At 43.3% G+C, this 26,490-nt stretch overlaps 1 protein-coding gene across 2 annotated transcripts; it reads right to left on the bottom strand.

Annotated features, from left to right (window-relative positions):
- Positions 1-9,396: 9,396 nt before the first annotated feature.
- On the bottom strand, positions 9,397-26,013 carry Ybx1 (Y-box binding protein 1). 2 transcript variants are annotated; one of them, XM_027399095.2, is made up of 8 exons: positions 25,704-26,012; positions 25,241-25,304; positions 16,841-16,874; positions 14,541-14,630; positions 13,886-14,188; positions 13,458-13,540; positions 10,444-10,709; positions 9,399-9,779 (listed from the first exon to the last, which is right to left on the bottom strand). In XM_027399095.2, the coding sequence occupies exons 1-7, from the start codon at positions 25,861-25,863 to the stop codon at positions 10,475-10,477; spliced, it is 969 nt and encodes a 322-aa protein (XP_027254896.1). In that variant the 5' UTR covers positions 25,864-26,012; the 3' UTR covers positions 9,399-9,779; positions 10,444-10,474. The 2 variants fall into 2 exon arrangements, with proteins under 2 accessions (XP_027254897.1, XP_027254896.1); XM_027399096.2 differs by lacking the exon at positions 14,541-14,630 and having other exon boundaries at positions 9,397-9,779; positions 25,704-26,013.
- Between the last annotated feature and the right edge of the window lie 477 nt (positions 26,014-26,490).

The following is a 26,490-nucleotide window of genomic DNA, read 5'->3' as shown; positions in this document are numbered from 1 at the left end:
TCTCTCTCTCTCTCTCTCTCTCTCTCTCTCTCTGTCTCTGTCTCTCTCTCTCACACACACACACGCACGCACGCACGCATGCACGCACGCACACATGCACTGAGATTTGGGACAAATAGCAAGTTCCAGGACTGCCTAGGCTACAGAATGAGACCTTGACACAAACAAATGAACGTTGTTGGGTGTGGGGGAGCACATGCTTATGATACCAGAACGTTGGAAGTGGAGGCAGAAAGATCAGAAGTTCAAGACCAGCTTCTAGCCTCCTCTGCTACACAGTTGATTTGAGGCCACCTGGGATCCATGAGACCCTGGCTCAAAATAACAGCCCACCACAAAAGCAGGAGGAGGAGGAGGAAGAAAAAAATGGCTGGAGAGATGGTTCAGCAGTTTAGAGCACTTGTTGCTCTTGCTGAGAATCCAGGTTGAGTCCTAGCACCCACATGGTGGCTCACATTCATCTATAACTGCAGGGACCTGATACCTTCTTCCAATTTCTGACAGGAACCAGGCACACACACGATGCACATACATACATGCAATCAAAACACATGTGATATGGGATGTCCTTCTGTATGCTTCAAATATGTGTTGTTTTTATTGGTTGATGAATAAAGCTGTTTTGAAAACTGGCCAGGTAGAGGCAGGCAGATCTCTGTGAGTTCAAGGCCAGCCTATTCTACAAAGCCACACAGAAAAACCCTGTCTTGAAAAAGAAAAAAAAAAGAAAAAAAAAAAAGAAAGAAAAAGAAAAGAGGGGGCTGGAGAGATGGCTCAGTGGTTAAGAGCACTGACTGCTCTTCCAGAGGACCCGGGTTCAATTCCCAGCACCCACATGGCAGCTGTCAACTGTCTATAACTCCAGGATCCAACATCCTTATATAGGCAAAATCTCAAATAAAATAAAACAGCCTCCAAAGCCACAGAGAAACCCTGTCTCAAAAAAACAAAAAACAAAAAAAACAAACAAATAATAAAATTAAATTAAATTTTAAAAAAAGAAAAAAAGAAAATTGGCTAGGCAAAATATAGCTAGGCAGGAAATCCAAACAGTTACAGAGAGAAAGAAGGCAGGAAGTCAGGGGACACCATGTAGCTGCCAAAAGAGTAACATGCTGGAGCATTACCAGTAAGCCTCAGCCTCCTGGCAATACATAGATTAATAGAAATGGTTTAATTTATAAGAGAGAGCTAGCCAGTAATAAGCCTGAGCCACTGACCAAACAATTGTAATTGATATTAAGCCTCAGAGTGTTATTTTATAAGGGATGGACCTGGTAGGTGGGAGAGAAACCAGTCCAGTGGGACTGAGTGAGACAGAGAAAAACTTCCAACTACAAACATGGACACAGAAAATAAATTAATTTTTTAAAAAGAAATAAAGTCTCTTCAAATTCCTAAGACAGGAACTGGTGAGATGCTCAGTGGTAAAGACCCTTGTGTGGGGTGGTGGTAGCACAAGGCACTATCTGGCTGGTTTCTTTTTCAGCATTTAAGTTTCACAGATCTTTATATGTTATAGATGTTATTTCTGTCCTGGCATCAGTTATCAATCATGTTTCCCCACCCCACCTATGCTTCCTGCCTGGCTACTGGCCAATCAGTATTTTATTCATCAACCAATAAGAGAAACATATAAACAGAAGGACATCCCCCATCATGGGTCTTCTCTCTCTTTTGTCAATCTTAATTTTCAAAGAATCAAGTCTTTATCCTGCTCATTGTTCTTTTAGTTTACAACTCCATTATTTTAGTTTATTATTCTATTATTTCTGCCTTATTACTTTTTGCCATCTTCTGCTTTTGGATTGGATTGTTCAAGTTTTTAAAGATTTTTGAGATGCCACAATAAGTTTTTTATTTGAGACCTGCTTTTTTTTATTTAGAAACAATCATTTTACATATCAACCCCCATTCCCTCTCCCTCCCATCCTCCCATGTCCCCTACCAACGCCCCCCCCCAACCCATCCCCCAAGATCTGTGATGGGGTAGGTACTTGTATGTATGTTTGTCTTATTGGTTGATAAATAAAGTACTGTTGGCCAATAGGGAAGCAAGTTGGGCGGGACTAGGAGTCAAGGAGGATTCTAGGAAGTGTAATAAAAAGAAGCCTTGTGATCCAGGCAGGAAGTGACTTAGCAGGCTGACTCAGAATATAAGCAAGGAGAAGCAGGAAATAGCTCTCTTCCTCTTCCTCCTCCTCTCTTCTCTTCTCTGTGGAGTTGTGATGTAATCCCCGGGAAGACAGTACACTAAGGCTGGCATCCTCGATAAGATAAGTCTTATAAAATATATAGACTAATGATTATGGTTGATACTTAAGACAGAGCTAGCATTTGAGAAATCTTAGTCATTGGCCAGCAGCATTGTAATTAATATAAGTCTCTGTGTGTTACTTGGGGTGCCCACCTGGCAGAGGAGCTCAGGAGGCTTGGCGGAAAGATTTATCATTACAGATACTTACATTTGGGTATAAATACATATTATGTGTGCAATTGTGTGTGTATGTGTGTGTGGCCAAAGGTTGACAGAGTATCTGTTGCTTTTCACCTTAGTTTTAGAGACAGGGTCTCTCTCAAACTGGAGCTTACCAGTTTGGCTAGATGGCCTGTGAGCATCAGAGACCTTCCTCTCTCTGTTACCCCTGATGTGAATCTTTGCACGCAGGTGTGGGCAATCCAAACTCAGGTCCTCATGCTTGCATAATAAATATTACTGGGTCATTTTCCCAACCCCACTTTCTGACCTTTTCTGAGACAGGGTTTCTGGCTGACCTGGAACTCACTCTGTAGACTAGGCTGGCCTCAAACTCAGAGATCCTCCTGCCGCTGACTCCCAAGTGCTGGGATTAAAGGTGTATCCCACGACTGTCCACCGCTTTCTGACTTTTTTTTCTTTCTTTTTTTTTTTTTTTTGGTTTTTTGAGACAGGGTTTCTCTGTGTAGCTTTGGAGCCTATCCTGGCACTCACTCTGGAGACCAGGCTGGCCTCAAATTCACAGAGATACACCTGCCTCTACATCCTGAGTGCTGGGATTAAAAGCATGTGCCACCAATGCCGGGCAATGTCATTACTCGTAACTGTACTTAGAACTGACTAGCCACATATCCCCATGGTACTGGTGAGCTGTGTTTTCATTTGATCTGATCTAAAGACTTTTTTATTTCTTTTTCTTTTATATAAAAATTTTAAAATGTTTATTTACTATGTATACAGTGTTCTGCCTGCACACCAGCAGAGAGAAGCAGATCTCATTACAGATAGTTGTGAGCCACCACATGGTTGCTGGGAATTGAACTCAGGACCTCTGAAGAACAGCCAGTGCTCTTAACCTCTGAGCCATCTCTTCAGCCCCTTTTTCATTTCTTTTTTTTTTTTTGGGGGAGGGGTTTTTGAGACAGGTTTGTGGCTTTGGAGGCTATTCTGGAAATAGCTCTTGTAGACCAGGCTGGTCTTGAATTCACAGAGACCAGCCTGCCTCTGCCTCCTGAGTGCTGGGACCAAAGGTGTGTGCCACCACCACCTGGCCCTTTTTCATTTCTTTAATGGCTCACTGGTCATTAAGTTTGAACTGCTCAGTATCTATGTATTTGTCAGGGTCTGCTGTGTTTCTCCCCACTGACTTCTAGGTCATGCGATTAGACCTGATAGGATGGAAGAAATTTCCTTATTTGTGGCCTAGGATGTATTTTAGAAAATACTGGCTGAGAAGCATATGCATTTCCTATCTGTTGGATAGAATATTCTGTGTAGGTTAAGTCTAGGTTGTGTTTTGGCTCTGGTGTCTGCTGATTTTTAGATCAGGCAACCCATCTAGAGATGAGAACAGAGAATGAAATTACCTACTACATCAGAACTTACCTGAACTTTAGTGTTTATCTACCACTGTACAACTTCATGATTATTTACTACCTCTATTAACATGCAGTGACCTTACTTTTCTAACTTCAGTTGTAAGACCCCATGAAGCTCAGGCCTCCAGAATCTTTTCCCAGGATTGCGGCCACCCCAACCACCAGGGAGGAGGAGAAAACTTGATGCAAACAGCAAGAGGCTTTAATGAAAGGTAGACGTTTGTACAAACGGGCTCTCTCAGCATGCAGGCTAGAGAGCAGCCCTGTCCCCCAACTACAGGTGTTTTTAAAAGGCAAAACCCATAAGTTTAGGGAGGGGCCTTGACCAGAGCCATGGATTCCTAGGAAGCCCTTTGTCTTGAGGGGAGGCCTGGGAATCAGATAGCCTCCTGACCCCACCAGTTGTAAAACCTGCAGACCTCAGGATGTGCTAACTAATGGTAGCTATCTCTTTGTTTCACAGGGACCCTTAATTGTTAATGATTGACACATTGGCCAGTGGGGCAATCTGTTTCCTTCATGAGCCCCTCGGGGAGGGTGGCCATCTGGGAATTCTTGGTACCCAGTTATCTTATGGCCTTGTAAGGGAGTAAATGCTGGTGGCTGGTAAATTCCAGGCACTAAGTCATAGTAGTAGCCTTGGTCAGTTTCTGGGCTATACTTCTTTGCTAATTTTTAAGTCTTTCACAGTCTGGTCCATTTTATCAGATAGGTAAATCAATTTGTTTTTTAATGCCTTTGTATGATATTAATCGACTACCATTTGACTCTTCACTGTAGGCTTATGTATTTTTCAAGACAGGGCCCCACTGTGTAGCTCTAGATGGCCTGGAACTCACTCTGTTCACCAGGCTAGCCTCTGCTTCCCACTGGACATGTGCTACCATACCTGGCTCCTACTTTCTTTTCTGTGTTTGGTAATTTGAGTCTCTTTTTCTTGGTTCATGCATCTATTATTTTATGAGTGCTCTTCTTTTGAGGCAGTTGAGACTGGGAAGCAGCTCCGTGGTAAAGCAAGGCTCTGGGTTCCATCTTCAGCTTGAGATAGGTAACTCTCAGGCTGTCCTGGAACTCACTCTGTAGACGAAGCTGGCCTTGAACTCAGAGATACCCCTATTTCTGAGTGCTGGGATAAAAGGCATGCACCACCATTGCTGGGCCCAATTTTCCTTCTTTTGCTGCTTTCTGATTTCCCTGTGTTATGACCAGAAAAGACACTGTGTATAAGAACTATCTTGGGGGCTAGAGAGATCTCATAACCACTTGCAACTGCAGCTCCAGGGATACCTGACACCTCTGGCCTCCATGGCACCTGCATATATCACACACATACACATAATAAAAATGAAGAGCACCGGTGTTCTTCCAGAAGACTTGGGTTTGATTCCTATCACCTACATGGCCACACTCATAACCATCTGCATCTCCAGAGTTCCAGGGTTCCAAACATCCTCTTCTGGCCTCTGCAGGCACTAGGTGCACAAGTGATGCAGGTAAAACAGCCATCCACATAAAAGCTTTAAAAAAAAAGCTATTTCTCCTGGCTATCTTTGAGCTTATTAAAATATGGCATTGTGCCTTATAAATTATTTTTGTGTGTGTATGCATGCTTGCATGCAGACATGTGTGACACAGTGTGTGTGTGGTCAGAGGACAACTTCCCAGTAAATTCTTTTTTACTACTTTGTTTTGAGGAAGGGTCCGTGATTTCTGGGGCTGCACTATGTACTTAGTCCAGGGGAGCAATTCTCTTGTCTCCACCCCACATCTCCCAGCATGGAATCATAGACACATGCTACCACACTTGGCTTTGATCCGGTTCTGAGAATCAAACTTTAGTTATCAGGCTTGCTCTTGCTCAGCTTTTTACCCATTAAGCCACCTCCTCAGTCCCACTGTTAACTTTCTTGAAGTATACTTTTGCTTGGTCAATATGGCATGTCAGGCTGGGGAGATGGCTCAGTTGATAAAATTGCCTGCTGCGTAAGCAAGATTACCTGGGTCTTTAGCACCACACAAAACTCCAAGGGGCAGACTGCTGGCCAGCCAGCACAGCTGAATCAGCAGCTCCATGTTCAATGAGATACCCTGCCTCCAAGAAAGCAAACAGATCCACCCACCCCAAACATAAGGTGAAGGATGTCAACTTCTGACCCCACCACTCTTGGTCACTTCCAATTAAATATTTGTGTGGATTTTCTTTTTGATCCTTACACGCTCATTTATGTCTCAAAACCTAATGGGAGTCATATAACTAGCTCACTGTTGTTATCCATTAAAATCTGTCTTTTGACTGGAGACTTTAAACCCACTTTTTCCACCTGAAGTACTTGCTGGTAAGGGGCACTTAAGTCTTGCTATTTTTCTACGTTCCTTAAAGCCCACTCCCTGAATTTTCTTTTAAGATTTTTTTTTTATTTATTATGTATACAACATTCTGCTTCCATGTATATCTGCACACCAGAAGAGGGCACCAGATCTCATTTTTGGATGGTTGTGAGCCACCATGTGGTTGCTGGGAATTGAACTCAGGACCTCTGGAAGAGCAGTCGGTGCTCTTAACCTCTGAGCCATTTCTCCAGCCCCCCACCCCCATTTTCTTTTACAGTTAGTTTTCACAGTAAAATGTTAAAAACCACCTTTCTGCCAGGTAGCAGCGGCGGCACACACCCTTAATCCCAGCACTGGGGAGGTAAGAGGCCAGCCTGGTCTACAGAGCAGGTTCTGGGACAGACAGGCTCCTAAGTTAGAAACCCTTTCATTCTAGTATAACTGATCCATACTTTCACTTTTAGGAGACTTACTTGGCTATTGTTAATGTGCACACCATACAATGCAATGGGTACAATTGTGTCAGGGTACCTTGCACCCATTCATGTTGAAGCCCTAACCCCCACACATGAGGTTCTTTGGTGGAACCTTTGGGTTGCTTGTGAGCTTTTCAGTAAAATAAAATCCTGAAACCCGGATTGGTAGAGTGCTTACTTAGCAGTATACAAGCACAAGACCCTGAGGTTCAATGCCCAGCACTCTCCCTAACCCTATCTATCCTTAGATGAACATAGCTATTTCAAGTTTCTGTTCATGACTTTTGGCCCTCTTCCCCTTACTTCCGGGTCTGTGGTCAGCCAGCCAGTCATATCAGAAGCATATAGAACAAAGGTGCTTCCTTCATGGCTGAAGCCTCAAGCTCACAACTCTTGAGGGCATGTCCCTTAGTAAAATGAGACCTCCCACCAAAATATCCCCAGTTCTATTGGCAAGCAAGCTGATAACATAGGGGCCTTTGGGATATATTCCAGAGCCAAGTCACAGCAGGAAGCCATTCTGCTTAGATGAGGTCATAAGGGTGGGGCCCTCATAATGGGAGTGGCTCCTCCCTGCCTTGTTGACAGAGCAGGAAGGTAACCTTTCTTGTAACTGCAAGCCATATCACAAGACTAAAACTGACTTGCCAATCTTCACATCGGCTGCTTAGGCCCCCAGGTCTATACCAGTTACATTACTCATCTTCCCTCCCTTGCAGCTACAGCCATTAACCCATCCACTGCCAAACTAACTCAAGGCTATCATTTTCAACACATTTGATAATTTGTTTTGAACTCAGCAGACAAAGCATAAACCTTCCTGCCCTCACATGGCTTATCTTCTACTTGGGAAAGACAGGAAAATAAAGTAGCAAGGCAGGAATCCAGACAACTAGGAGAGCTTATACACAGAGGGAGGATGCCACTTTTAAGCACATCAGTAAGGAATAAACTTCTAAACCACAGGCTTTAAAAAACTGAGGGAGAAAGTCATTTGGCTATCTTCAGTAACTGTTACAGCCAAGAGGAAATGTATGAAAGCTTTGTGGTGGGGACATTTCAGGAAAAGGAAACTGGAACAAAACAGTGAACATGAGTCTCCTGTAAGACACTGGCCTCTGCAAAGTTAGAGACTAGCTTTTTGCTTTCAGATAGAGGTGTCCTGGCTGGTCTGGGGCTATGTAGATCCTCCTGCCAGTCTCCTGAATGCACCACCAAACCCTGCTAAAGTGGGAAACATGCAGTAGAGAACTTACCAGATGACTAGTCCTTTGGGTGTCAGTGTTGTGGACCTGATTAAAGGCATGTGTGAGCATGCCCAGCCACACATTTTTACTCACTTAACTTCATTCAGATCATTTATGTCCTTAGCCTCAAGTTTCTAACAGAACCATTAACTTGCCACATCTGTCAGACACCCATGAACCAACCTCAAGTCCAAGCTGGTCCCTCCCTGACACCAGGCACCACTCATCCAAAGATGGGTTGACAACCACCCCCGAATCCAGAGGCATTTTTACAATTCTAACCCCTGGGCCATTTTCCTTTCCAACCTCGATCATATTTGCTAATTTTTAGCACTTCCTCACAATTTGTGACAAACCAGAATTCACTGAGTGTAGGGAGTCACAATCCAAAGAATGTCCTCATTATATTGACATGGGAAAACCAAATACTAGGTAGGACCTTTCGTTAGCAGACCAGATAAAAAGGGCAGATTGCTTTCCTTGGTTTTCCCTATTGCTGCTGAGTTGATTTGCTCTGCTGCTTGTTGATTTCTTTCCAGCTTCTAGAAGCAGTACTTGCAAGCTTCCACTTTGGAATGACGACATATAGCTCACTTTCCAGGTTCTCGGCAGGAGGTAAGGTTGCTAAAGCACCTATCTTCAAGGATTGAGCAACTACCAGATTCTATTGTCATTCAGTTATTGTTGCTATTTTAATATAAAAAATGACCTGATAAATTCTTTAATGCTTATATAGCAATCTCATGGCTTCTCTAGAAAACTGGTTTATACAGGCATCTACACATTCACATTAGGTTTTAACTAAATAGTCTCCATTACTGATACATTCACAACAGTCATTTTTTCGCTGCACTCTTGACAATACTATTTTCAGAACACTAACACACCCTTACCATATTTAGTAAGGATAGGTATGACCGATCGATTCTGATTAGTTTCTTCTACAAAGAAATGATCTCAGCTGGGCGGTGGTAGCACACACCTTTAATCCCAGCATGTGGGAGGCAGAGGCAGGCTGATCTCTGAGTTCCAAGCCAGCCTAGTCTACAGAGCTACAGAGAAACCCTGTCTTTAAAAACCAAAAAGAAATGGTCCCAAGTTTGTTAGACTTGGTTGACAAAGAGCACCCACTATTCCCCATCCCAAATTCTCTAATGCAGTATCTTATATTCTATGGAGCTTTTATAGAGGGAAACATCACTTGGACTTTCAACAGCACTGCAAAACTCCTCTACCCTTTTACTTTGCAGCAAAAGAAACCTTTCCATCTCCAGACTCCACAGCTGATGTCTTACATAGAGCATTCTGGACAGACTAACTCACTTATACATAAAAATGGACAACTAGCTGATTAAGCACCCAGATAAAGACTCTGATCTTAAGAAAGTGTCCCTTTGGGGGGAGGACACCCATTTGTAAACCGCTTCACTCTAAAAATCGTGAAAATGGGAGGAAATTACCAAATTATGACAAAACTAGACAGACACTATTATTTAAGACCTTTATTAACAGATGCTTGCAGTTTGTTAATTTTTTTTTGAAAAAATCAAGTTGTAAACTTTTATTACAAATTAAAAATGAAGTTCTTAAAAATCTCAACTTGACCAGATATGAAACAATTTAAAAACCATTAAAGGTGTATTGAGAAAAACCAGACCTTTTTTTTTTTTAAAAAACACGTTTGTCATTACCAAAAAGAGACATCTTTAGGTAAAAATAATAAAAACCCCATGCTGCATAGATAATGCAGATAGTTCTAGTGTATCTGGTCAACGGGCAAAAAGCAAGCACTTAAGGTCTTCAGCTCCAATCTTTGTTCATTTCTTATTGCTGGAATTTCATATTCATTTCTTCTTGTTGGATGACCAAACTGCAAAGAGAAAGACTCATTATTTACCATATTCTTCACATAGTGGACCAATCAGTCACATTTTAACTACCTCATTTTGCTTTAGCCTAAGAATGATTCATAACAGGAGTGGACATTACTGCATATGGATGATCTTTTGCTACTCAGCACATACAAAGGGGAAGAAAATGACAAGCCCAGAGCCAGAGATACTTTCTTCTCTTTTCTTGCTTGCCCCCCCCCCCCCCCCCCCGCGTAGCCTTGGCCGTCTTGGAACTCAGATCCCCCTGTCTCTGCCTCCCAAGTGCTGTGATGAACGGTGTGTGCCACCACTGACAGGCTGAATTTAGTCTTTTATCGGCAAGTAAAGCCAAATGGAAGCTAGGCTTGGAGGATTTAAGGCTGGCTTCAAATTCAGAGATCTGCCTGCCTCTGCTTCTAGTGCTGGAATATATCTCCAGAGAACCAGGAGCAAGACTTAGTTTTCTGCTAAGATCACAGAGTTGACCGACAGACATAAGTTCATAGTCAAAACATACAACATGAAGACTGATCTAAAGGGAGACATTTTGTCTAACTTGGATTAGAGTGAACAGTAATAAAGTGCTTGTTTTACTCTATTACTGTTTTTAGTTTCTTTTGCACCAGTGCACAGTGCAGTGAACCGCAGAGGATGACTACTTACCCGGATGATGGTAGAGATGGTAAGCCGGCATTTACTCAGCCCCGCCCTGCTCAGCCTCGGGAGCGGACGAATTCTCAGCTGGTGGATCGGCTGCTTTTGTCTCTTTGCCATCTTGTGGTTTAGGGTTCTCTGGGCGTCTGCGTCGGTAATTGAAGTTGCGGCGATACCGACGTTGAGGTGGTTGCTGACCCTGGGTCTCATCTCCTTGATTTTCCTTGTCTTCTTCATTGCCGTCCTCTCTAGGCTGTCTTTGGCGAGGAGGGCCCCTGAAATGAACATTATATAACTTCAAGAGTGATAATACTTGGTACTTGGTTATACCTACCATTTTCTTTTATTGGTTGTTCTGACAGCTTAGCAAATGTAAATTACTTCCAAAAGCCAAGTGTAAAAGATTCTGTATAAAAGGTGTATTTCTTCATTTCATTCATATAAACCAAGGCCAGTAAAGCTGAGCTTGCTGCTTAAATGCTTGGAATTGAGTGCTGGTGCACTCAATTCAATACTTTTTTTACTCAACTTATTTTCTTGCTAGTAACTATTGTTCTATTGTATGTTCTAATCTATCATTTCTATTTATCATACACTAAAATTCTTGACCACACATTTTCTTCTTAACTCCATTCCATCAAAAGGATCCATACTTTCTATCCATGTGTCTTAAGATTTGTGGCATGGTTGGAAAATCATACCCTTTGTGCAAACTTAAAAAAATTACTATAAAATTAATTCAAGGGGCTGTAGAGAGAGATAGCTCTGCAGTTAAAAATACTTGTTCAGAGGACCAGTGTTTGATTCTTAGCACCAACATGGTGACTAGCAACCACCCCTAACTCCTCAGAACCATCCAGTTTCAGGGGAACCCACAACCTCTTCTGACTTCCACAGGCACCAGATATAATACATTCAGGCAAAACATTCACACACATACAGAACATTAGCTGTAACAAATCAAGGAACAAAAGCCTATGTAAGGAAGCAATCAGAGTGTTTCTCTGTAGTTTTGGCTATACTGGAACTCACTCTATGGATCAAGGTGTCCCTCACAGCCTCAAACTCAGATTTGCCTGCCTTCTATGCCTGGGATTAAAAGCCAGAAACACCACCACCTGGCAGTATCTCTAACTTAAACCACCACCAAAATATATTTGCTCAAGATACTAGTGAAACTAGCAAGAGATTTAAGCTACACTCGCACACCCAAGATTCTGTTGTTGACAACTATAGACTAATATATACTGATAGGAGAGCATGCTTTACGTTTTATACTTAGGCTATGGCAATGGGTGTAGCACTGAAGAATTTCCAAATCATTAAAAACATTAAGTCATCAACATTAAAAACAGAAAGAATTCAGCACAAGGACAACACAATCAAATCATATTCACCAGGGAGTAGTCCAGATGCCCCAGTGGTCCCCAAGCACCCACAATTCATGTTCGTAACATCAATTCCAGAACATCAGATGCTTTCTGGACACCATCATACATGTGTTACACGCAGGTAATGTTTCAAATAAAATCAATCTAAAAGTTAACCAAGAAAAGGTTCCTAATTCATCTGAATTAAAAACACAGGACAGGGCAAACCCTTTTAATCCTAGCTAGCACTCAGAAGACAGAGGCAGGCAGATCTGGATCTGAGTTTGAGGACAGTCAGGGCTAGACAGAGTTCCAGAACACCCAGGGCTACATAGAAAAACCCTGCCTCAAAACCAACAGGACAAGGACAGCAGGTGTGGTGTTTCACTCTTTTTAATCCCAGGCCCGAGGAAGCAGAGGCAACTCAATTTCACTGAGTATTGGCCAGTTAGAATTACATGAGGTCCTGTCTCAAAAATAAAAATCCAACCACCACAGGGCACATAAGCTTAGACACTGACCATGTTTTGGTACTATTGGGTGCTGTGTAACATGTCTTCCATCCTAGCCACTCAAGAGGTAGAGGCAGAAAGATGAGTAGTTTGAGGCTAGCAGCCCAAGCAACTTAGTTAAATTCTGTCTTAAAAAAAAAAAAAAAGAAGAAAAGAAAAGAACAATGCCAGGGAGAGGAGCCGGGAGAGTGATCAAGTGGTAAAGTGCTGGGCACTGGTGGCAGATGCCGGAGGCAGAGTTCAATGCCAGTGTGGCTACAGAGGCAGGGACACAGAGAAGCTTGAAAAACCAAAAACCCAAAAAGCTGGGTGGTGATGTTCGTTTGAGTACTAGCACCAAGGACAGAAACCCAGTCTAGCTCAATTAATGAGCTCCAGATCCAGTAAAGACTCAAAAAAACTAAGGTAAATGATTGAGAAAGACACCCAAGGATGACATACACAATACACTCACCGGTGAGTCCTATCTGTCAGATAAGTGGTCTTTGGGTTCAATCCCAAATTTGGGACAGGGTGAGAAACTGGCTGATAATATAAACACTCCATGGATGTGGAGCACTAGCTGTTGCTGCATAGTTATATAACCTCATTGGGTTCTCTAACTCCTAAACCTTCCTCTAAGTCCAGCAGATCCAGCTTTGCACATGAAGCCTTTCCTATTATTCCAATAGCTCCTATTACCTCAAACACCACTACACAGGACTTTCTATTTATTACCCTCACCTTTCTCCCTTCCTAAGTAAGCCATGTTTAGATACTGTCATTTGAAATACTCTTACCTGTTCGGGGACAGAACCATATACAGTAGATTTCAACTATATAAGCTGTGACTATAAAAGCAGTGACAAAGCTGGAAAGAACACATTTCTCAGCCAGGCACTGGTGGCGCAGGCCTTTAATCCCAGCACTCAGGAGGCAAATGCAGGCAGATCTCTGAGTTCCAGGCCAGCCTGGTCTACAGAGCCCAGGACAGGCTCCAAAACAGAGAAACCAAAAAGAAAGAACACATTCTCAAAGACTACTCACTTCAGGAGCACTTCTTATGCATCAGTGAAAGAGAATGAAGTATTAACTCACGATGCTGGAGAGGCCTAACATCTGGCTGAAGAATGCAACAGAAACAGGTTACGATGGACCATACCTGCGGAATCGCGGTCTGTAACCCCGATACATATTCTGTCTCACTGGTCTACCTTGCTCTCCTGCACCCTGGTTGTCAGCACCCTGAAAAGACATCAGAAGACATTAGAAATTAAAGTCTATTGGGTCCACAACAAGAACAAAATCCCAATCTGAAGTTCAAACCAGAAAACACTTTCCTGGCCAAATTCCAATTCCTGAGTACAAGATATCTAATAATTATGATCACACCATACATTAACAAGCTTGGTGGTTTCTTCATAATCAAAAGTGCATTCTGTGGTAACAGGTTAATTTAGGGGAAAATTTCCACGATTAAGTTAAAATAGTCTTTCTCAAAGGCTGTTATAAGGAGTATGTATGGTTGGTGCTCACTCAGCACTAGCCCTGAGACAGCAAAAATGCTGTTGCATACATACTGGCACTTACCTCCATCACTTCTCCTTGCACAGGAGGGTTGGAATACTGTGGTCGACGCCCATAGGGTCTCCGCATGTAGTAAGGTGGGAACCTTCGCCTACGATAGGGCCGGCGTTGTTGGGCTTGCCCTTCAGGAGCGCTTTCCGATCCCTCGTTCTTTTCCCCACTCTCACTATTCTGGTAATTTTGCTGGTAATTGCGTGGAGGACCCCTACGACGTGGATAGCGTCTATAATGGTTACGGTCTGCTGCGTATTTACTGCCTTGAACTGGAACTCCACCAGGGCCTGTAACATTTGCTGCCTCCGCACCCTACAAAAGCCATTATTTATTGACAATAACAAAAGAAATCCAAATATTCAATAAATTTCACTCAAGCTGGGGAGGGGGAAAAAAAAACAAAACAAAAAACCCAAGAGCAAACAAAAAAACGAGGGAGGCTGTCTGCATGGGAAAGGGTGCATAGGAATGACTGCGTCATCAGCTCCTCACTCTTCTGAAGGGACTGTTCTCTAACTGCAGCAGCACGTTAGGCTTGATGCACCTGTGTTCATGTGGTCACCAGAACACATCATCCATCCAATTAGAGCCACCATCCTAATGGATGAAATCTCCAAATTATTTCCATACCGAAGTCAAACCTTTACACAAAAAGCATCCTCACCTTTTCTCCTTCAACAACATCAAACTCCACAGTCTCTCCATCTCCTACACTGCGAAGGTACTTCCTGGGGTTATTCTTCTTTATGGCAGTCTAGTAACATCATTCCAAAAATAGATTAACAGGGGAGAAGAATGTGCTTTTTTCATTTAAAATGTACCAGCGTCAATATCATTTTTAGCTTGGATATATACTTAAAATTTGCTTTATGTAAGACCAAACTGTCAATAATTTAGGAAAGCAGGGACCAATGTTACCTTACCCCCAACCTCTACCAAGAGACTCCAATCTTACAAGGCCCCAGCATTTTACCACTATTTACAAAACTAAGTAATTTAGTACCCAAGACAGACAACAATGTGTTTTAATATACTTTTTGCAAAAGCATCACATATAAAGCTTGGAACAAAATAAGGCCTCCATCTATCCCCCAAAGACTGCACTTAATAGAAGCTAGCCCGACACACGGCCAGTTTAGATGACAGGCAAGTTTAGTTTTACATGCTTCAACTTTGACCATACCAACTCTTGTCCCTTTACCATATCAAACTCAATTACAAATGTCAAGCAAAATCCCTTCCAGCCTGTCTATAATGACTACTTCCAGGGAAATGCATTTCACATGTATCTATGCCACTCGTATATATCTCTCTCTGTAAGAGACCTGTTGGTTACCACCTCCCCAGAAAACAGTTAAGTCTTACATTATATAGGGCTTAAAAATTATGAAGTGCCAAAGGTCACACAGCTATTAAGTGGCAGGGAACTTTTCTAAATCCAGGTCTTAGGACTCCAAATCCCAAGTTCATTCCACATCACAGCAGTATCCGTTACAGGATCACTCATGCATTTCTATTCCAGAGGAGGCCGGACAACCAACAAATCTGAGGCCAATTAAGATCCGGTGCCCAGAACTGCAGTCTACTTGATACACCACCACAACCTCGTAGCCAAAGTCCCAAGAACAACTCTATGTTGATACCACTTGCAAAATAAATAGGAAAGCATATTGGTGACACCTTATGGGATAAGACTGGGTGAGTTGAGTCAAATAAATGATCTCATCTGTCATCTGAACTGTCGTATAGTTTCATACCTTTCATATGTAGCCAACTCAATTATTTGCAGTCATAGGGATAGTAGAAGTATGCATTAAAATCCCCAAACATGTTAGTCACCATCTTTAGCCCCTTCCAATCTCTCATGGCTATCAGTGGCAGCAAGACTAATAACCCTTGCTGTTTCTTGTCTGTTAAATCTTCATTTTATTTCCAACTTGTAGTAAGTACAGGTAAGAGTCACCTTACCCAAACAAGCATTTTAATTTAATCTTTGCTAGGTCTTTTGGTCTCCCCCCAATTAAAAAAAAAAAGAAATAAAGGGGGGAAAAAAAGGTTGAAAATTCTTAAAATAACTTTCAACACAAGTGGATATTTCAACAAGTTGATCACGTGGAAGCACACAGGAAGTGAAGTATTCCCTAATCCACTTCACTGTGTGAAGATGCTGGCAGTATACCACTCAATTGGCAGCATCTTACCTTACCAATAATCCCTCCCCACCCCCCAGACAAGAGTTTCTCTGTGTAGCCCTGGCTGTCCTCAAACTCAGATATCTTCCTGCTCTGCCTCTCTAGTGCTGGGACTAAAGGTGTGCACCACCACCCAGCAGTTACCAATAATTCTTAACTTAATGTCCAGTCATTTCCCTAGTCAGTATGTACTTCTATCTCCTCCAAACACTGGCAGCCAATTAAAGTAATTTACGGACCAATCACAACTCTTGCAGTGCCTTTCACATGAGTTAAATTACTAGTGAGGATTTATTTTTCCAGTCAACTCTAAAGGTGAAAACAGAAAGTCTAGTCAGTGCTGGCTCCCTATTTTCTTCATGTAATGGTTTTGTAGCTTTGTCCCATAAAGATTTGTCCTTACCAAAGCGAACCTGACTCTAACAGCATCTGGCAATACCTTGCCAATGTTTCCGTGTATTTATAGCACATTATTCAAGGTTAAATTCATGGTGGTTATTTGTCTGAAACTAGGCATGAAAACTGTGTGCCATCAGTTGAACAGATTCAACATTTTAAATTTATTAATGAAACTCCAAATCTAACACTTTTAAATTAAGTGGACTCTTCAGTGCAATGTTTCACTCTACACTAAATCTTCAGGTTCAGGAACTAAATAAACTCACTCTTGAACTTAACCTTTAGAGCCAAAACAGTTGAGAACACACCCATCCTTTCTTTTCTTCTCTTAAGCCTTGAGCCAGAAGTAAAGAGAATCAATAAAAGCACTCACCTGGTGTACAAATACGTCTTCCTTGGTGTCATTCCTACAACACAAAACCAAGAAAAAAACCAAGTGAAAAAACAATTATGTTTCATTGCCTACAACTGATTAAGAATAACCTGGCCTAGAAAGCAAATTCCAGGCCAGTCAGGTTACATAGAGCAACCTGAAAACCCCAAAGAACTGCCTGGTGAGTGGACAGCCTCAATTTTCCCAGAGATTTCCTAGCTGTTTAAGCAGAAAATCATTTCTATCTTTTAACTTTGAGCGTGGGTGATTGACTACCAGCTATACCTTCACTATCTCTGTGTGTGTGTGTGTGTGTGTATACAGTAAAAACACAAGCTACACCAACTACTTTAAAGACTAAACTTTGGGAAACAGTGATAAGCCCACTCACTTCTTGTAAGGAAAGCAAACAAGTCTAAGAAGGTGTAACCAAATGAGCCATAATTCAAAAGGACAGCAATGACAAGAAACTCTACCTTATTAAACATTAACAATAACCTGCCCACACCCCTTTCCCTATAGACCAGTAGTACTAGCTGGAGTAGTCATTCTCACTTCCTCACAATTCTAATCTCCAAATTCCCTAAGGCAATAAAAATGACCACATAAAGTCCTCTAGAAAACAGAATGAAATTTCATGTAAACTATGTACACCTTATTTATGTGCCTAACACTGTTCCCCCCCCCATCACAGACATCACAATCCTTAGCCAAGCTTTCTTTTGACAGCTTGCACTGTGACAATTCTGCCTCAGTTTCCACAGCCCTGGTTGGGATCATTACCAAGAAAACAAAGTCTTTCATTAGAAGAATGTGGTGTGATTATTGCAGAAAATGCAGTGAAACATCTGAATAAGCAAAGCCCAGCAAGTTAGGTCAAAGTTGAGACAGGAACTGACAAAGTCTTAGACTAAACAACCATCCAATGAAGATATTTAGGCTATCTTTCTTGGGACCAAAATGGAGGAAACCAAGAGTAAATGGAAACTGGAAGTGAGGATTAAGTGGGGAATCATTTGTATTTTGAATGTGGGCAGGGGTGACCAACATCAGGACCCCAAAGAACCACTGGAGGAACAGATTTCCTTGTTAGTGACCCTCTTCACTACTAGGAAGCCAGAGAAATGGTTCAGTATTAGTTCTAATATTAGCATTTAATGACCAAAAGACACCACTGGCACACTGGTAAAAAGCAAAAAGGTTTTTCTCAATTGCTGTACTACCTCATCCAACCTAGCCATTTATTGTTTTAATATCCTTTACTTAAACTGATGGTGCCAATAAGATGGTTCAGCATGTAAAGGTGCTTACTGAAAATATGAGTTAGACCATGTGGGTTTGATCTAGAACCCATTTACAGATAATTAGATAATTCCTGCAACTTGTCCTCTGACCTCCAAATGTTCCCAATTCCCCCCAAAATAAATGCAGTAAAATGAATGAGCTGGGCATGATGTTGCAAACCTTTAATCCCAATACTGGAGAGGCAGAGAGGAAGACAGATTTCTGGGTTTCAGGACAGCCAGGGCTATAAAGAGACCCTGTCTCAAAATTCAGTATTTTAAATTCAATGAAAAGAAAATTTCCAAAGGGTATTTTTTTTTTGTTAATGATCAACAGTTATCCATGAACTTACTTCTGGGTTATAAAATGTTATTTATCTAGCTTTTAAAATTGGATAATGCTAGCAATAAGGCAATACTATTCCCTAAGAAATACTTCGTAGATACACATAGAAAGGCCTGTCTCAGCAGCTGTCTTGTAACTAGACTAGATTGAGGAATATATCAAAGTGTATGTAGATGTCAGGAAGGAACTTGATTCCTATGTGTTTGAAAACTTTTATTAAATGTCCTGTAGCTGCTGGGCAGTGGTGGCGCACACCTTTAAACCCAGCACTTGAGAGGTAGAGGCAAGTGGAACTTTAAGTTCTAAACTACCCTGGTTTACAGGAGTTCCAGGACAGCTAAGGCTGTTACATGGAGAATCCCTGTCTCAAAAACAGCCCCCCCCCCCAAAGTCCTGTAGCCTTGGAAAGCAAAGCTATCCCCTTACTTTTTGTTTTCTTCTCTACCTGCAAGAAGATCAATACTGTAGGAGCTACAGAGTTGGCCCAGTGATTAAGCGAACTTGCTCTTCTCAAAGTCAGGTTTGGATCCCAACTCCTACAACTACCTGCCACTCCAGTTTCAGAAGACTCAATGTCCTCTTATGGTATCTGTGGTACACATATAGATAGCAGCCTGGATCACTGAAGATTACACTAGGTGTTTGGAACATACCATTTATCCCCACAATTCTGACATAGGTAGCGTCATTAACCCCTACCATCTTCACAAAGGAACTGAAATACAACCTGTGGCTGTTTATTCATAGTGTTGACTACCAACTTCTTGGGGGCTCCGGTATCCACACATAGGAATTAAAAGAAAAAAAAAATCCTTACAGTGTACCTTAAAATAATAATAAAAATATCTATATGCTAGGTGTTCAGGTGGGGTGGGGGCTACAAATGGGTGTCTGATCTCACTGACACTGGAGTCCTACGAAAGAGGATCAAGTGCTTGTAAACACTGAGCCATCTTTTCAGCTCACATTTTACCTTTAGAGGAAGATTAAAACACAAGAATCCCTATATGCTTTCCTGATGTAGGTCAGAAGGAAAACAAACACAGCTTCCTCCTTTCATTACCATGTTTCACACACTACAGCAATATGCTAAATATTTATTAAGCCCCTAAAACATTCACTGGCTATGCCTATCATTCAAACCCTAGCTAGCTCTCTACAATTACTATTTCATTTCTACTTAATCTACCCAGACCAACAAGGTTCCCAAAGTTAAAACAAAAAACCCCCAACCCAAAGAGACATAAATAAGACCTAAGATAAGTTCATTAACAAAATGATCAACATACTAATAGAACCACTACCATAGTTTGCACCAAGCCTTAAGGCTTGCCCTAAAATCACAAATCCCACTTAATTCCTTACTAACTCTCTAGGCAGACATATCTTTTCCAGGTGTGACCACAGATGCTTCCAAGGATCTAGACAGGCCTGAAGGCCACCTAACTCCACAACTACAGTCTCAGGATAAGGAAGCTTAAGGGTAAGATACATGCTGCTCCTTCTGGGGAATTAAGAGCAAATGACTTTACTTGGCAGAAAAAGGGAAAGAACCACTACAAGATAAGGATTCTGTTCTGAGCTCTTAAGTCAGTCACCGATCGAAGAGACTCCCATCATCAGTAATTAATACGGTAACAGGTAAGCAGTTGCTCACTCTTCAAGTCTTGTGTGCAAGCCAAGAGTCACAGTATTGTCAACTTCTTGCATGTCCCTTTCTTAAACACTGTCAAGGAATCCTCAGACTTTCTTGTGCAATACTTATTCTAGTGGATACACATTAAGACACTTCTGAGACAGAAACCAGGGTGACTTTAAAAGCCTAAGAGGGGCTGGAGAGATGGCTCAGAGGTTAGGAGCATTGACTGTTCTCTTCCAGGGGTCCTGAGTTCAATTCCCAGCAACCACATGGTGGCTCACAACCATCTGTAATGAGATCTGGTGCCCTCTTCTGGCGTGCAAGCATATATGGAGGCAGAATATTGTATACATAATAAATCTTTAAAAAATAAAAATAAAAAATAAAAGCCCAAGAGATTTTGGCCAAAATCTTTCCAACCTACCATATTTTCATTTTTACCAAGAACACTGTGTTAAAGTACTGCAGACTTTGCAGTATTGAAATATATAATTATATACTCAGCTAACTAACTTTTTTGAAAACACATTACTACCATCAATATTTATGTTCTTGGTCTTTTCTTCTTGCCTTTACATGGAGACATGGAAAGTTACTTAACCTGAAAGTGGACTCTATAGCAATGCCACCACTGAGCAACCAAAACTTCATTTTTCCCTCAGTGAAACTCAAACCATCACCAGCCCTGTTGATGAGCTGGACCCCAATCCCTAGCTTCTCCAGAATTCCCTTTGTACTTGAAGCACCTAAAAGGGTTAGCCTTCATGGCTGTGGCCAAGGATTTCTTGTATTGTGCCACTTTTGGTCTTGGCAGTGACTACAGAGCTTCCTTACGGTATGAAGACCAAGACACACTTGCCCATCCTGCCAGAGCGACATCCCAGCTAAGTAGTAAAAAAGCAGCCTTTACAAAAAAGTAAAACCAGACGTGTGGTGGGGGCCTTTAATCCTAGAGGCAAGCTGGGGGTTGGTGGCACACGTTTTTAATTCCAGCACTCAGGAGGCAGAGACAGGCTGATCTCTCTGAGTTCCAGGCCAACCTCCAAAGCAAGAGAGAAACCCTGTTTGGAAAAAAAGGTTCCTAGAGGCAGACAGGCACTTCCCCGATCAAGGCAATTCAAAGGAGCAGCTTCTCCCTTCCCAGGTAACTCTGGGTTGTGTCAAGTATACAAAAAAGAAAATGAAAAAACTAACCAGGACAGGTAGGCAGAGTGGGGCACGCCTTTTAATTCCAGCACTTGGGAGGCAGAAGCAAGGCAGATCTGAGTTCCAGGCCAGCCTTGTCAACAGCATGAGTTAGTTCCAAGACAAACAAGGATACACAAAGAAACCACATCTCAAAAACCAACCAATAAAGGATGATACCACCAGGTCTGCTTGGGACAACACTCAACTGCATCAATCTCAGTATGACATGAATCAAGTTCTTCAATTTGTAAAGCTGACTTGTACACTAAACTGGAATTTATGAAATATAGTAAAAGGCAATCCATAATACCAGAGGACTAGCCAGCAAATAAAAACTCCACTGTAGATCATGTATGAAGTCTTCAATGTCTAAGAATGTGGACAAGTTCTAACTGAAAATGGCCAGGATCCATTTTCACAGATAGTATAAAAGCAGTTGTTGAACAAATACTCCAGAGCACAAAACTAAGTTCAAATCTTGCTTCTATTACTTCCTGTTTATGGGACAAATCACAAAACCCATGTTTCTGAAACAGTGCTTAAGTATCAAAGGCTCAATTAAAAACCCCAAAAGAAAGGACCCCCGAAGGAAGACTAACATTGACAGTTTTGGTTTGTTTTTTTTTAAGACATGGTTTCTCTGTGTAACTTTTATTGAAGCCTGTCCTGGAACTCAGATATCTGCCTGCCTCTGCCTCCCTGAGTAATGGGATTATAGGTGTGCACCACCATCCCACTCCCCCAGCATTAAGTTTTATAGTACAGACGTAAAACTAAGTTTTCTAGACCACAGGTTAAAAAGGCCTGTGTACGTACATAGGGCAGGCATAAATGGCAATGAGCAATGTAAGAATATAAAACAGTCTGGGCCAAGGAGATTGCTCAGCTGAAAAGTGCTTGCAGTGAAAGCTTGACAACCCTGAACCCCTGTAGAAGTCAGATGCAGCTGTCTTCTGACCTGCATACAAGTGTTGCAGCATAGGCATTACCTCATATACGAACACGTACAGGCTTTAATAGATGGTGGTCGAAAGGAAAAAAAGTGATGTAAAAGTTGAGATCATGAGCAGAACTTCCATTCCTGTCTGGTGCTCTGAATTTTTAAGTTCTATCACTTGAGCCACAGCCCAACCCCTAAACTCTGTCACCAAGAGTTCCAGGGCTATGGACCACTCTCTACAATTAATAATAATATTAACTTGGGGAAGGATTCAAAAAAAAAAGTTGTATGACCCAGCTGGGCAACATGGTATATATAGGCCCAATTCCTAGACTATGATGTTTCTAACAGACTAAATTCTGCTACTTTAAAAGCTCTGGTTCTGCCTGAGTGTCAGGATTTTTTGGGTTTTTTTTTTTTTTCGAGGGTTTCTCTGTGTAGCTTTGGAGCCTATCCTGGCACTTGCTCTGGAGACCAGGCTGGCCCCGAACTCACAGATATCGCCTGCCTCTGCCTGGGATTAAAGGTGTGCACCTCCACGCCTTTAATTTAAAAAAAAAAAAAAAAAAAAAAACCTTTTTCAAAAGGAGGTGGTGCAAGGTTCTTCAGGTGTAATCCAGGATGGCCTTATACTCAAGTAGCAGCAGAGCATGACTCCTGATGTACTGCCTTCTGGGATTACATGCATGTTATCACTGTCTTTACATCCCAAGCTTTTTAATTTGAAAATTTTACAATAAAATAATCTGCATTTTGCTGGGCGTTGGTGGCCTTTAATCCCAGCACTTGGGAGGCAGAGACAGGCGGATCTCTGAAAAAATAAATAATCTGCATTTGAAAATGTCTTGGAACAAACAATTTGACCAAGTTTTAAGAATGCATCACAGGTAATAATTTAGACTTCAATGAACCTATCTTTAAAGGTGAGATGAACTCTTATATTTGAATTATAAAACAGCTGAAGGTCCTAGAATACAGGGCCTGGTGTTAGTGGCGCACGCCTTTAATCCCAGCACTGGGGAGGCAGAGGCAGAGGCAGGTGGATCTCTGAGTTTGAGGCCAGCTGGTTCCAGGACAGGCTCCAAAGCAACAGAGAAACCCTGTCTCAAAAAACAAACAATCCTAGAATATACAACTCAGAATTCACAGTGCATTCCAAATACCTATCTCCCATTTTACATTCTATACTGTTTAAGTAGGACAAACCTCTAGTTCACTGAAACCAAACCTCAACAGTTATTATCTCATTTAAAAACCAATGCGTCAATATAATGGTCTGCTTAGAAACAAGCACATTTTAAACAATTAAATCAGTAATTGGGGTTAAGATATTCTAACAAAGGATCATCATAAGCTAATTACATTTAAGTTGCCCAGAAAAATGATCAACTAAGCTACTAAGGACAGTCTATTGTAATCTACACAATTGCACAACATAGAACAGTATACAAATCTTGGAAAAAAACTGCTTAAAGGAAAGTGATAAGCCTAGCCAAACGCTAAAATTTATTAAATGCATACCAAAAAACCCCACAGCTAACCCAACTAGAAATGTGGCCAAAGAGGACTAGTTAACAGCACTGGGCTAAGGGTTCTAAAACTGTCCTTTGGAAGGTAGGGTATACAGACTAGTCTCAGCATCCTCTGGGACTGTTAGGATAGAAATCTCAACCAAAGCACCGACAATGACCAGTTTAAAGCCACCAGGTAACTAACCCTATACAAGCAGCAAAATATTATATTTCCCTCTTTGCTCACTAGTAACCCATGGGGGGGGGTAACATGGAAAATGTAGCATTCCTCAGGAAAGCGAACAGCCTACCACAGTAGAAAATCCTAGTCTGGAAAAACAAAATGTTTCCCTGTAATTGCTACTATAGAGAACAGACCATTAAGTGATTGTAATCGCTTCTGTTTGAGTGTTTCCACAACACGGCGTGGTTCAATGAACGGTTTTTCATCACTCCGTTATTTTAAAAGACTAGCTGCCAATTTGATAGTGTCCACTTCACAAGCACTCAGTCACTCTTAAGCGTCTTTCCCACCATCTACTTATTTAACGCCTTCTAAGCAAGCATGTAAGAGAGAAAATGCTGAAATGGCGCCAAGTCTCACAGCTGTACGGCCAGGATTGCTGCTGGCACTCGCGGTGCTCTACACCCATGCAACTGCACTAGCCTTGGCAGCCATCTTGAAAAAGATGCCGGGCTCACAAGGGAGCCCAGAGTGCAGCCACTGCACTCACCACCACCACCACCGGCTACAAACCATTCTAAACCATTCTCTGGATCTATGAAGATGTAGTTTGCAACTAGATTAAGGACTTAAGGCCACTCCAGTAAGCTACAGCCAAGCTTTCACAAAAATTGATTTGATCAGCCATGATTCCCGGACAAGGAAGTAGAAGAAATAAAAATTGAGGAAGAACCATTTTCTTCGGATGTATTATTTGTCGTTTTGGATAAATATGAATCGTCTTTGGCTATAGGAGTTCTATAGAAAATGTGCTCGAGGTTCTACAAGGAATGCATATTTGAGTCGACTAAACAAAGGCAACATAACCTTACAGTGCAGATAACATCTCAGGCACTTGACATGTCAAATCATGTTCCCCAAGAGGTTAACAAGGTGAAAAAAAAATCACCTGTATGTTAATTAGTGGGTCACATTCTTACATAGCAATTTCAACGAAGCAGGAAGGATGTCAAGGTTAAAAACGTGCTTAGCCTGGAGTTGCCTCAGTTTGATGCAAGGTAACTGTTAAGGCATGGTTCATGCGCCGCGCTTGCATAGACCTGCTTTGTGCCAAAGCTTTGAGGCTAGCTAGCTCAAGATTGGTATTCAACGGCAAAACAAAGCAAGCCTACAGACCCCACTAATCCCGTCACCCAAGAACAAACACCAGGTTTCCAACCCCTCTCCCTGTCAGGCCCGCGGTGGAACCGGCCCTTGAGATTACCCATGCAGGGAGGCGGGCCCGAGCTTTTCTACCCCGGCATCTCACCTGTTGATGAAACCGTATCCGTTCCTTACATTGAACCATTTTACTGTTCCCAAAACCTTCGTTGCTGGAAAACAAAGCACAACAAGGTCCAATCAGCAGCTGGCCCTGGAAGTCGGTCCAGGATCCGGCCGCAGGCCCGGGCCGCCGCCCTCACCGCACACGTGGGTGCGCTGGGCAGCGCGGGTCCGAGGTGGGTGTGCGCCCGGGAGGCGAGCACGTGAGGGCCGGGAAAAGCAGCCCGCGCCGCTCCGGTTGCGTAGGCGGCGGGGCGGGGATCCCGCGCACGAGGACCCGAGGCTGGTGGGCGCGGGGGAGGGGCGGCCGCGGCCGGAGCGGCGGCGGGAGCCCGGCGTGCGCGCGCGGCGGGCCTCGGGGGGGAGGGGCGGCCGCGCAGTCGGTGGCTCGGGGCCGCTCGCCTAACGGTCCGGCCCGCGGCCCACCCCCGGTCCCCTCTGGGGCTCACCGATGACCTTCTTGTCCCCGCCGGCGGGCGCCGCCGATGTGAGGCCGCCCGGGCCGCCACTACCCGCGCCGCTGCCCGTGGAGCCGGGCTTGGTGTCGGCGGCGCTGAGGGCGGCGGCGGGGGCGGCGGGCGGCTGCTGGGTCTCGGCCTCGCTGCTCATGGTTGCGGTGGTGGTGACTGGGGCCGGCGGCGACGGCTGCGGCTCCTCCCGGGGTGTGATGGTGACTAGGCCGGCGGCGGCGGTGGGGCTCTCAGGGCTCTCTGGGGTCCGCTCTCCGCTCCCGCTACCGATCGAACTAGCGAGAATGGCGGGACGGGCGGGATAAGCCCCGCGATAGGCCCGCCCTCATCCTCTTTTATTGGCCAGGATCATCGTCAATCCTACCACCTGACCGGGTCCCTAGCGCCTATTGGCTCGCGCTCCGCGTCTCTTGCGCGCTCATTGGGCCCTTTGGCGACTAATTCGGCCGACCCACAGCCGCTCCTGCCTTCGCCGCCATAGAGACCGGAACTAGAATGAGCTGCTCGGCCGTGAGCACCATAGAGTACCGGGAGGACGCGTAGAGGGAACGTGTCCGCACGGGGTTGCGCTCGTCGCGCACGTGGGCCGCGGTGGCTGGGCCTACCCGTGCTTCTAGAAGGGGCTCTCTCCCTGGACCGGGTGAGCGCCGCGGCCTCCTTAATGGCTCAGGCTTTTGGCGGTCCAGTCACCTTGGAGGGACCACGCAGGCGCTCCGGCTGCCACGAAATCAGTGTTTTCAGGGCGGGGGTGCTCCTTTACCGGGCG

This window comes from Cricetulus griseus, chromosome 2, assembly GCF_003668045.3.
Source record: "Cricetulus griseus strain 17A/GY chromosome 2, alternate assembly CriGri-PICRH-1.0, whole genome shotgun sequence".
NCBI classification, from domain to species: domain Eukaryota; kingdom Metazoa; phylum Chordata; class Mammalia; order Rodentia; family Cricetidae; genus Cricetulus; species Cricetulus griseus.
The sequence above is the reverse complement of the archived record's forward strand: the minus strand, read 5'-3'. Positions and strand labels throughout refer to the sequence as shown.